This window comes from Danio rerio, chromosome 3 (assembly GCF_049306965.1).
Source record: "Danio rerio strain Tuebingen ecotype United States chromosome 3, GRCz12tu, whole genome shotgun sequence".
NCBI lineage: Eukaryota > Metazoa > Chordata > Actinopteri > Cypriniformes > Danionidae > Danio > Danio rerio.
Genome location: NC_133178.1, coordinates 32,771,481 through 32,783,891, shown reverse-complemented (window position 1 = coordinate 32,783,891; position 12,411 = coordinate 32,771,481). Strand labels below are relative to the sequence as shown.

General features: G+C 38.3%; 1 protein-coding gene across 1 annotated transcript; it reads left to right on the top strand.

Annotated features, from left to right (window-relative positions):
• The first annotated feature begins 114 nt into the window (after positions 1-114).
• Positions 115-10,012, top strand: LOC141375059 (uncharacterized). Its single transcript, XM_073944654.1, has 15 exons — positions 115-1,095; positions 1,208-1,489; positions 1,585-1,884; positions 2,005-2,298; positions 3,042-3,323; positions 3,420-3,719; positions 3,840-4,133; positions 4,875-5,156; positions 5,252-5,551; positions 5,672-5,965; positions 6,074-6,388; positions 6,463-6,777; positions 7,175-7,462; positions 7,544-7,723; positions 9,582-10,012. The coding sequence occupies exons 1-14, from the start codon at positions 831-833 to the stop codon at positions 7,705-7,707; spliced, it is 3,975 nt and encodes a 1,324-aa protein (XP_073800755.1). The 5' UTR covers positions 115-830; the 3' UTR covers positions 7,708-7,723; positions 9,582-10,012.
• Positions 10,013-12,411: the final 2,399 nt, after the last annotated feature.

Sequence of the window (12,411 nt, the reverse complement as noted above, 5' to 3'; positions counted from 1 at the left end):
AATAGCTCACCATAAAATAAACACCAACATTTTTTTATTCTGACTGGAATGCACTCTTAAAAATAAAGGTTTTCTGCTGGCAATAATACATAGATTTTTTTTTTATTCCACAAAGGTTCTTTACAGTGGAAATAAGTTCTTTAGATTGTTAAAATGTTCTCATCTGAACTGATTGCTAAAAGGATTTTTAGGAAACTCAAAATAGTTATTATACTGTCTGTTATCACTGCAAAATTTCTATTTAAGAACCTTTTTTATTTAAGAGTGTTTCTCGCCCTGCATCATGTTTCTCTTTAAAATGATACACCCCAAAATATTAAATTTACATAAAAAAAAAAAAAAACACTGAACATTTATTCATTTTCCTTTGATTTAGTATCTTTATTCATCAGGGGTTGCCACAGCAGAATGAACCGCCAACTTATCCAGCATATGTTTTACAGAGCGGATGCCCTTTCAGTTGCAACCCATTACTGGGAAGCATTCATACACACTCGTTCACACACACACATACGCTACGGCTAATTTAGTTTATTCAATTTACCTATAGCGCATGTCTGTGGACTGTGGGGGAAACCGGAGCACCTGGCGGAAACCAACGTGAAAACGGGATATAATTTTTTTACATCTGAATTTTTTTTGTCCGAACAAAAATATTTTTGAGCCAGGCCATTATATTGTTTTATTTCCCCTGTTTAACTTGATTTCACATTAAAAAAAGAATCCAATATTATAAAAAATGTTCAAAAACACTTTGTACTTTTTATATGTACTGTTAAAATAAACTGATATTTCATCTCTACTTAGTAATACGTGTCTCTAAGCCCAGTATGGCTCTGCTGAGTATAAAGGATGGGATCATGTTGGAGTGCCAGTTGAATGATTACTACCCAGAGGAGCTTGATGTACAATGGCTTAGTAATGGTCAGCATGTCACTACAACTACAAACAGAATGCTGCAGAACAGAAAAGGGGAGAAAACCTTTACTTACATAAGTCAACTGCATATTGGTTCTTCAAATGATTACAAGAAATACACTTGTAAAGCCACCCACAAATCTGAAGTATATCAGCAAGAATATGACAGGTGCACAGGTGAGTTGAATGTAAGAAGCAAATCAATGAACCTAAAGTCTGGCTAATAGATATGCCTGACCTAAATTTACCTAAATGTAAAGCTAATGTGTATATTATTTGATCTTTACAGCAAATTTTTTGATCAAACCTTCAATCCAAATATTAAAAGACCATCTCAGAGACATTATAAAAGTGGGCAAAGTCACATTTTCATGTATTGTTAAAGCTCCAGACAATACTATAGTGTCATGGTTGGTAGATGGCCAACATAAACAACACACCACACAAGGCAAAGACCTGTCCAATAACTTTGTGAGCAACTTGACTGTGACAAAAGATTTGTTGAAGAAAACCATTGTTTGTACTGCTCGACATCCGTGTTTCCCAGATGAGAGTGCTAGATTTCAGGCTGGTAAGGGGTTTCTTCTTTAACATTTGCTAAACTGAATAAAAGCTATTTGGGTTCTGAAAAACCCACATGAGATTAAAATGTAATTTTCTCCTCAGATGATATAAAGAAGGATCCTGTAGTGGTGATCAGGAGGTCTTTCATGGATTTAAGTAATGCTGTGCTGGAGTGTGTTGTGCGTGATCTTCCACCTGGTGAGGTCTGCATCACTTTCCAGGCCAATAATGTCGACATCTCAGAACTCGATTGTGTGGATTTGGCCCCCTCTATAAACAGTTCGTCCTTGATTAGACCTTTTACAATACCCAGTTCACATCAGAAGAAACAAAATGTCTTTACCTGTAAAGTTCAAAGACCCTTCAAACAGTGGACGTCAAAACCTACTGGAGGCATTTTTGGTAGGGAATGAACATTTCAGCAATACTAACTACTGGCAACATGAATTCATGAACTGTGCTGAATTTTAATGATGATGCATGTTTTCTTCACTTGACATCTAATACTTTCTCGTTCAACAGATAATGCTTCCTTAGAGCTTGTTACTGGTTCTAGAGTGGTTCAGTCTGGTTCAGAGTACCAAAAGCTGCTGTGCTCTGCCACAGGGTTTTATCCAGAGATACAGTGGCTTTCACAATTTAGTGTAAAACCTAGCAATTCTTCAACCGTCACACTGATGCAAGATGGCCATGTGAAAGTGTACAGTGAGTTATTAGTACCCCAGGACGAGTGGAATAAAGGATTCAATTACACCTGCCGAACTACAGATGGGCCCAGTAGAGAAACCGTTGAAAAAAGCACCAGTATTTGTTCAGGTAAACATGTCAAATGGCCAAATCATCTCTTTCCTGTCAATCTATCTATTATTATCTAGATTAAAATTAGAGAACTATTCTTGATTTTTTCAACAGTTGATTTTTTCATAAATTAATACAATCTTATTTAATATCATTTAATAATATAATATGTCTGTGCTATGCTAGTAGAGCAGGCATATCCTGCTTTTAGTCATGTTTCAGGGTTAAAATATTTCTTTATACTAAAACATCATTGTTGTATTATAATGTAAACTAAACCTAATCCCTACGCCTTAATCTAGATGTAAATTATAAAATAAGAGGGAAATGATGAGAGAATAACAATGATGTAGTATCACCTTAACTTGATTGTAAAACTAGATTTATTAAAGATTTCTCCCTAAAATATCATGTATTGAGCAGCTGTGACAATGATTGTTGCATGAAGAAACTTACATCTTCCAAATATTAGTAGTAGATGTACAGATTGTTGGTTAGAATGCAGTACATCTGCAGTCCCAGAACTTTGCTAATCTCTCACAGACATCACCGTCTAGTAAATCAAGGAGTTTAGTTAAAGCGATGGACCATTGAGATTCTCTGCATTGTCCTGACCACTCATGCCTGTGTTTCGTGGATGAACAAACTAATAAACCTGATGGCTGACATTATGCTTGACAATATAATTAGTAATGTGCATGTAATTTCAGTTATATGTAGATATATTTTTAATTGAAATATTTTCTTCATTGTTTGTGCAGCAAATTCTTTGATCAAACCTTCAATCCAAATAAAGAAAAACCCTCTCAGAGACTTTATAAAAGTGGGCAAAGTCACATTTTCATGTATTGTTAAAGCTCCAGACAATACTATAGTGTCATGGTTGGTAGATGGCCAACATAAACAACACACCACACAAGGCAAAGACCTGTTCAATAATTTTGTGAGCAGCTTGACTGTGACTAAAGATTTGTTGAAGAAAACCATTGTTTGTACTGCTCGACATCCGTGTTTCCCAGATGAGAGTGCTAGAATTCAGGCTGGTAAGGGGTTTCTTCTTTAACATTTGCTAAACTGAATAAAAGCTATTTGGGTTCTCAAAAAACACACATGTGATTAAAATGTAATTTTCTCCTCAGATGATATAAAGAAGGATCCTGTAGTGATGATCAGGAGGTCTTTCATGGATTTAAGTAATGCTGTGCTGGAGTGTGTTGTGCGTGATCTTCCACCTGGTGAGGTCTGCATCACTTTCCAGGCCAATAATGTCGACATCTCAGAACTCGATTGTGTGGATTTGGCCCCCTCTATAAACAGTTTGTCATTGATTAGACCTTTTACAATACCCAGTTCACATCAGAAGAAACAAAATGTCTTTACCTGTAAAGTTCAAAGACCCTTCAAACAGTGGACGTCAAAACCTACTGGAGGCATTTTTGGTAGGGAATGAACATTTCAGCAATACTAACTACTGGCAACATGAATTCATGAACTGTGCTGAATTTTAATGATGATGCATGTTTTCTTCACTTAACATCTGAAACTTTCTTGTCCAACAGATAATGCTTCCTTAGAGCTTGTTACTGGTCCTAGAGTGGTTCAGTCTAGTTCAGAGTACCAGAAGCTGCTGTGCTCTGCCACAGGGTTTTATCCAGAGATAAAGTGGCTTTCACAATTTAGTGTAAAACCTAGCAACTCTTCTACCGTCACACTGATGCAAGATGGCCATGTGAAAGTGTACAGTGAGATATTAGTACCCCAGGACGAGTGGAATAAAGGATTCAATTACACCTGCCGAACTACAGATGGGCCCAGTAGAGAAACCGTTGAAAAAAGCACCAGTATTTGTTCAGGTAAACATGTCAAATGGCCAAATCATCTCTTTCCTGTCAATCTATCTATTATTATCTAGATTAAAATTAGAGAACTATTCTTGATTTTTTCAACAGTTGATTTTTTCATAAATTAATACAATCTTATTTAATATAATTTAATAATATAATGTGTCTGTGCTATGCTAGTAGAACAGGCATATCCTGATTTTAGTCATGTTTCAGGGTTAAAATATTTCTTTATACTAAAACATCATTGTTGTATGATAATGTAAACTAAACCTAATCCCTACACCTTAATCTAGATGTAAATTATAAAATAAGAGGGAAATGATGAGGGAATAACAATGATGTAGAATCACCTTAACTTGATTGTAAAACTAGATTTATCAAAGATTTCTCCCTAAAATATCATGTATTGAGCAGCTGTGACAATGATTGTTGCATGAAGAAACTTACATTTTCTAAATATTAGTAGTAAATGTACAGATTGTTGGTTAGAATGCAGTACATCTGCAGTCCCAGAACTTTGCTAATCTCTCACAGACATCACCGTCTAGTAAATCAAGGAGTTTAGTTAAAGTGATGGACCATTGAGATTCTCTGCATTGTCCTGACCACTCATGCCTGTTTCATGGATGAACAAACTAATAAACCTGATGGCTGACATTATGCTTGACAATATAATTAGTAATGTGCATGTAATTTCAGTTATATGTAGATATATTTTTAATTGAAATATTTTCTTCATTGTTTGTGCAGCAAATTCTTTGATCAAACCTGCAATCCAAATAACGAAAAACCCTCTTAGAGACTTTATAAAAGTGGGCAAAGTCACATTTTCATGTATTGTTAAAGCTCCAGACAATACTATAGTGTCATGGTTGGTAGATGGCCAACATAAACAACACACCACACAAGGCAAAGACCTGTCCAATAACTTTGTGAGCAGCTTGACTGTGACTAAAGATTTGTTGAAGAAAACCATTGTTTGTACTGCTCGACATCCGTGTTTCCCAGATGAGAGTGCTAGATTTCAGGCTGGTAAGGGGTTTCTTCTTTAACATTTGCTAAACTGAATAAAAGCTATTTGGGTTCTGAAAAACACACATGAGATTAAAATGTAATTTTCTCCACAGATGATATAAAGAAGGGTCCTGTAGTGATGATCAGGAGGTCTTTCATGGATTTAAGTAATGCTGTGCTGGAGTGTGTTGTGCGTGATCTTCCACCTGGTGAGGTCTGCATCACTTTCCAGGCCAATAATGTCGACATCTCAGAACTCGATTGTGTGGATTTGGCCCCCTCTATAAACAGTTTGTCATTGATTAGACCTTTTACAATACCCAGTTCACATCAGAAGAAACAAAATGTCTTTACCTGTAAAGTTCAAAGACCCTTCAAACAGTGGACGTCAAAACCTACTGGAGGCATTTTTGGTAGGGAATGAACATTTCAGCAATACTAACTACTGGCAACATGAATTCATGAACTGTGCTGAATTTTAATGATGATGCATGTTTTCTTCACTTAACATCTGAAACTTTCTCGTTCAACAGATAATGCTTCCTTAGAGCTTGTTACTGGTTCTAGAGTGGTTCAGTCTGGTTCAGAGTACCAAAAGCTGCTGTGCTCTGCCACAGGGTTTTATCCAGAGATACAGTGGCTTTCACAATTTAGTGTAAAACCTAGCAATTCTTCAACCGTCACACTGATGCAAGATGGCCATGTGAAAGTTTACAGTGAGATATTAGTACCCCAGGACGAGTGGAATAAAGGATTCAATTACACCTGCCGAACTACAGATGGGCCCAGTAGAGAAACCGTTGAACAAAGCACCAGTATTTGTTCAGGTAAACAGGTCAAATGTGACAAGAAAAAAACATATCATATGCAAAACCCTTCTTCCTGTATATGTGATTAAACGTAACATCACAACAAATGCTTTTACTTTCCAACAGTCATTGCGCCATCCAGTCAGCAGGCAGATGTCTACTTGCTGGGTCCTCCTCTCAATTTTGCAAGCTCTGACTTAAATTTGACCTGTATAGTTATTGGTCAGAATGTTAAGTATTTCATCATTCAATGGAAAGTGAATGGAAATACTAGTTATGGTAATGATCAAACTCCAGTACAGCATTCCAACGGGACTCAAAGCAAAGTAAATAAATTAAAAGTTTCAGTTAATGCATGGAATTCACATGCCCTCTTCACTTGTGAGGTTAAGCATTTGTGCTCCGTAGACGCACAACAGCAGAACATCTTAAAAACCAGAGGTGAGCATTCACACCATCCTCAGTGCTGCCAGTGAAGAGTCTGGCATTTACTAATTGTCACTTTATGTTCATAGAGCCAAAACAGCCCACCGTGAGAATTCTCAGACCCTCAGACAGTGATCTCTCTGGAGTCAAAAATACCAGCCTTGTTTGCTTTATCAGTGATTTCTTCCCTTCTGATATCTTAGTGGAGTGGAAGCTAAATAAGAAGCTGATTAGCAAGTCTCAGTTCACTAACAGCCCAGTGGTTGCACACTCTTCAGGAGGTTTTTCAATGCATAGTGCTCTAATTTTACCTGGAGATGAGCAAAAGGATGACATCTATTATTGTGAAGTTTCTCACGAGTCTTCCCAAAGACCAATCATTGCCTCTTTGGAGAACTTGTATGGTGGGTACTAGATATTTTCTATTTGTCAGTAGCCTAGCCTAACTAGGCAGGTTAGAGTAATTAGGCAAGTTATTGTATAACAATGGTTTGTTCTGTAGACTATCGAAAAATATATAGCTTAAAGGGGCTAATAATTTGGACCTTAAAATAGTTTTTTTTATTCTTTTTTATTTAAACTGCTTTTATTTTAGCCGAAATAAAACAAATAAGACTTTCTCCAGAAGAAAAAATATTATCAGACATATTGTGAACATTTCCTTGCTCTATTAAACATAATTTGGGAAATATTCAAAAAAGAAAAAATAAATTTAAAGGGGGGCTAATAATTCTGACTTCAACTTTATATAGAAAACATGATGTATATCATTCGTTTTTTTTTTTTTTTTTTTTTTTGCAGCATCCTTGCACCATTCTGCTCCATCTGCAGAGCTGCTACAGGGTGCTGATGGGCTAATGTGTCTGGTGTCTGGTTTCAGTCCATCTTCCATCAATATTACTTGGTTTATGGGAATGACTGAAATGTCTGAGCAGAACAAGACCAAACTTGCAAAAGACCCTGATGGAAAATTTATCATCCAAAGTCACCTGCCTCTCAAGCCTTCAGAGTGGGCTCCTGGTGAGGTGTACACATGCAGGGTCACTCATATTACTGGCACTCAGTGGTTTAACATCTCGAAAAATTCAGGTAATCAAGATTTCATATGCTAAAACCTCTTTTTCTAAGGGAATAATAAGTAATATTTAAATGTGAACTTTTCTTCCACAGTAATTTCCGAAGAGGCTATATTTATGAATGAAAATAAACCTGAATTTATTCCTCAAGATACAGTTGGAGAGGTCTGGAATATGGCTTGTGCCTTTCTCATCCTCTTCCTTCTCGCTCTTGTCTATGGATGCACAGTCACTTTGGTCAAAGTGAAGACTGAATGAGCAACATTTTATGTTTGTATGTGTGTGTGTTTCCTGAATACTTTTTAACTTTTTTTCTTTTGAAAATATGGTAAAAATGTCTTACTAGTTATTAATTAAATATTTTATACTAACATTGATTAACAATGTATTCGTATAACAGGGAATTTCTAAAGTTTTTGTCTGGAATTTTTCTCCTATTCAAAGAGGCTATTTATATTCAAAGAGGCTATTTATTATAAATTATATTGTTATGAATATATATTGCACAAGATACAGTTGGAGAGGTCTGGAATATGTGTCCTGATCATTCTACAAACTGAAGCAAAATTTTTATGTGTGTGTTTTAAATTAGTTTGCTTTTTGTTCAACATTTGATAGCTTCGCAAATGTTAAAGGGTAAGTATTAATTTTTGATCTTGTGAACATTTATTATATATATATATATATATATATATATATATATATATATATATATATATATATATATATATATATATATATATATATATTATAATATATATGTACTGTTTAACTAATAATTAATAACTAATATACTATACTAACAATGTATAACTGTGTATACATATTTGTTTATTTTTCCAGAAAGATTCTCACATGTTTAGGATAATTCTGTAACCATTCTATCATGAAATGTGTCATTCTGATAATTCTGTGTTGACATTTGAAATAAAATTACCAGCATGGTGTTGACTAATTTACAGCCATAATTTTAGGTCATATCCTAAATGTGGTTTATGTCTTGCACAAGGGGATCACCTCAGCTGTGGTATTGAGGTGGATATTTATTCACTCTCCCCACCAGCAATCCCTGCTGCAACTCTTGGATACTATGTCCAACTCTCTAATTATTAGGCCACGGCTGCCCACCTAGGGCTTTTGATTGCACACTTTAGTTTAGACTGTCATTTTTTAAGAAAAACATTTGAGTATACAATGGATTTTTATCATTTTCATTTGGGATGTGCACAGAACAAAATAGGAAAGAACAGACGAACAAACAAGTAAAAAAAATCACTCTTTCAACTAAATAAAATGGCCATAAACCTAGTTTATTTATTGCAAAAATCTGATAATAGTAAAAAAAATAATATGTTGGTCAAATATACATATAAACATATAGACAGCTGGCAGCTAGCTCTCTGCAACTCTAACATGGTCACCAATTGAAGCTAAGCAGGGCTGTGCCTGGTCAGTAGCCGGATGGAAGACCACATGGAAAAACTACAGTAGGTTGCTGCTGGAAGTGGTGTTAGTGAGGCCAGCAGGGGGTGCTCAACCTGCGTTTTGTGTGCATCCTAAAACCTTAGTATGTTGACTGTAACTCTATACTGCTCAGTGAGTGTCTTTTGGATGAAATGGTAAACTGAGGTCCTGACTCTCTATGGTCAGTAAAAATTCCAAAAAGTTCTTAGAAAAAGAGTAGTAAAGAGTTTAACCCCGGCATCCTGGCCAAATTTGCCCACTGGCTTTTGTCCATTTTGACTTCCTAACCATCACTATATCAGAGTTGATTTCATCACCCTGTTTCCTCTCCACCAATCAGCGGGTGTGGTGTGCGGTCTGGCGCAATATGGCTGCCATCGCATCATCCAGGTAGATGCTGCACACCAGTGAGATTCCTCTTCAAAAATGTGTAAAGCACTTTGAGTGTCTAGAAAAGCACTATATAATTGTAAGAAATTATTTGTGACTACTGTATTTAGATCAATAATAAAGAAAAGATAAGACATCTTGGAATGGACCCTTTTCTTAAGGCCGTTATGACGCATATAACAATCATACCTAATTAGCCCCAGCCAGGGAGAAAGAAAGACGGATAAAATCGGCTTTTAATGACTCTTGAATGTACCTGTCCATGGAATCTCTTTCAGGATGTGAAAGGGAATACAACCGACCCCTGGGCGGAGAAGAAGCTGGGGGGAGCTCAATGGCACAGTCATATGGTTGGTGGGGAGGTAAGGAAGTAGCCCGGGACTTGCTGAAGACCTGACGCAAAACGTGGTATTCCGACGCGACTTCGGATATCTACAGATATCTTCAGATATCTACAGCTTCGACCTGCAACACATGAGAAACAGAACCAGAACACAGGGAAGGACCAAGACACAAAGCATGACAAGACAGACTCCAAGATAACACAGAACTAGTTGACCAATCAACAGAGGATTGTGTTTGGTTAGCCATGGTGTTGTGTTGTTTAATGTTCAGTCCTATTATTACTGTTTGTGACCACTAGGCGTCAGGAGAGGTGTGTGGAAGGGAGAGTGGATAGAACAACAATAAAGGGAAGTAGTGTGGAGCTAAGCAGAGTTGTCCGGCTGATATTCATTTACAAATCTATACAAAACACCACATATTTGGCGACGAGGATGGCAGCACTTAGTTTACCTACACCTCCTATGTTTTTAACATGCCTGAGCCAGCCCCCAGTTCCGATTCATACGTGGAAGAAGATGTTTGAAAACTATCTGGTTGCAATCAATGCTACGGGAGATCGGTGGCCAGAGGAGTGGAAGCGTGCTGTCTACTTGTTATTGGCGGGTCAAACAGAGACCGCCGTGGGGCACGCACAAACATTAGATGCGGCCCCTGTGCACGAAATAAAATCTGCTCAGCATGGCAGGACACCACAGCATCTAAAATTCCGGGGGAAACATGTGAGTAAAAAACAATTACAAACTAGTGCACAGGTTAATCGAGCTTGTTTCCACTGTGGGTCTACTTCCCATTTGGCTAATGCTCCAAATTGTCAATTGTCAAATTGCTCACCGTCGACACTGGCTCGGCTGTCTCTATTTTTCCACATCACCTTTATAAACAACATTTCAGCTCTTCACCGTTACGACGCCCACAACTGAAAATGGTGACATACTCAAAAGCAGCACTGCCTGTACTTGGATGTCTATCGGTGCATGTGCATTATGGTAATGCTGTATCAAGCACTAGCATCTATGTTGTGGAGAAAGGCACCCATATACTGGGTATGGAGCGTATGAACCGTGTCCTGAAGGATTGGGTTCAAACAGCAAGCTTGGAAGGAAAGCCGTGGAAAAAGGCAGTGAGGGACTTCTTGTTGCACTATCGTACTACAACTCATGCCACCACAGGCGTTGCTCCTAGTGAACTCTTGCTGGGACGCAAACTTAGAACGAACTTGGACATTCTGCCCACTAGGCCTCCTGCTTGTACCGACGCTATGGTGCGAGCTCATGTTCAGGCGCGACAAGCTCGAGTCAAAATATATACTGACAAAAAACGGGCTGCACAACCATCTGCCTTACAACCAGGTGACAAAGTGCGTGTGAGGATACCCACTCATGTAAAAAAAAGCAGGGGGAAATTCAGTTCACCACGTATGGTGTTGGGAAAAAAAAGCCAGGACACATATATTCTGGATGATGGAAAAGTCTGCAACGCTGTTCACCTGTCATCATATCCTGTGCAAAGCAACTCTGATAATGAATCTACGGGCGCCTCAAAATCAGTTGTTGCACTTGAAAACCAGAAACATCCTCGAACCAGACGGCCACCAGTCTGGCACAAAGACTTTGTAACATGAACAATTTACGCATGCACATTCCTCACTATAGCAAGGCTATATCAGTGTTATAAAGTTGCAAGCCTTAGGGGTTACATGTTGAATAGTAATTCTACATTGGTTTTTTGTTTTCTTATTACATGCACAGTGGAGTTATGCTTAGGTTTGTATCGTTGCTGAAATAAGAATAATTATTATTATATGCATATTGGTTAAGTCTAACCTCACAACTGATAATTTGGTGAATTCAGTTGGTAGAGTGGTCGTTGAACACCTTCCCTAGTGCTGATCTAAAAAAGGGGGAAAATGTTGTGTTTTTTAATGTTCAGTCCTATTATTACTGTTTGTGACCACTAGGCGTCAGGGGAGGTGTGTGGAAGGGAGAGTGGAGAGAACAAAAATAAAGTGAAGTAGTGTGGAGCTAAGCAGAGTTGTCCGGCTGATATTCATTTACAAATCTATACAAAACACCACACATGGGTGCCCCAATACTACAGGAGCACTCGGGGAGTCAATTAAGTATAAATTAATATCCTCACGGGGATTTCCAGAAATAATTAAACTTACAGAAGGAGTAGAATGGGTGATGGAGGTGATGGTAAGACCATTCAGGGAGCGGACAGTGATAGGAGAGGAATGAGGGATAGCAAGAATGCCCCAGGACTCATTGGTGGTGCTGTCTAAAAAGTTGCCCTCGGCTCTGGAGTCGATCATGGCAGAGCACGAATGGACGACATCTCCACATTGTAGAGAGGCTGGCAGTGAGGTATGATATGTGTGGGTGTCAGAGCAAGGGATTGTGCCCACCAGAATCCCCCATACTACTGGTGTCGGGGCTTTTAACGGGCACTGGACAGCCTGATGACCTGGTTTCCCACAGTACAGGCACAAGCCCCTAACCAACCAATGTCATTTCTCCTGTGCGGTTAGTTGCAGATGCCCCACCTGCATCGGCTCCTGATCAGGAATGGGTAGAGGAGTGTGGAGCAAGCTTGAAAAACCCTCCTCAGCCCTCCAGGAGGAATGGGTCGCCCGCCGATGTTGACGGCGAAGGAGGCGGCCCTCAACAAGAAGAGCAAGGTCAACCAGGGCGTCGAAGTCATGTGGGTGATCGTGGGTGGCGATTTTGTCCTGGATCTAATCATCCAGACCATCCCAAAACC

Coding starts and splice junctions, on each gene's coding strand:
- LOC141375059 (XM_073944654.1), top strand. CDS start 831: ATGGCTCTGCTGAGTATAAAGGATGGGATCATGTTGGAGTGCCAGTTG. Junction 6,389..6,462: donor GAACATCTTAAAAACCAGAG/GTGAGCATTCAC, acceptor TTATGTTCATAG/AGCCAAAACAGCCCACCGTG. Junction 7,463..7,543: donor TAACATCTCGAAAAATTCAG/GTAATCAAGATT, acceptor TTTCTTCCACAG/TAATTTCCGAAGAGGCTATA.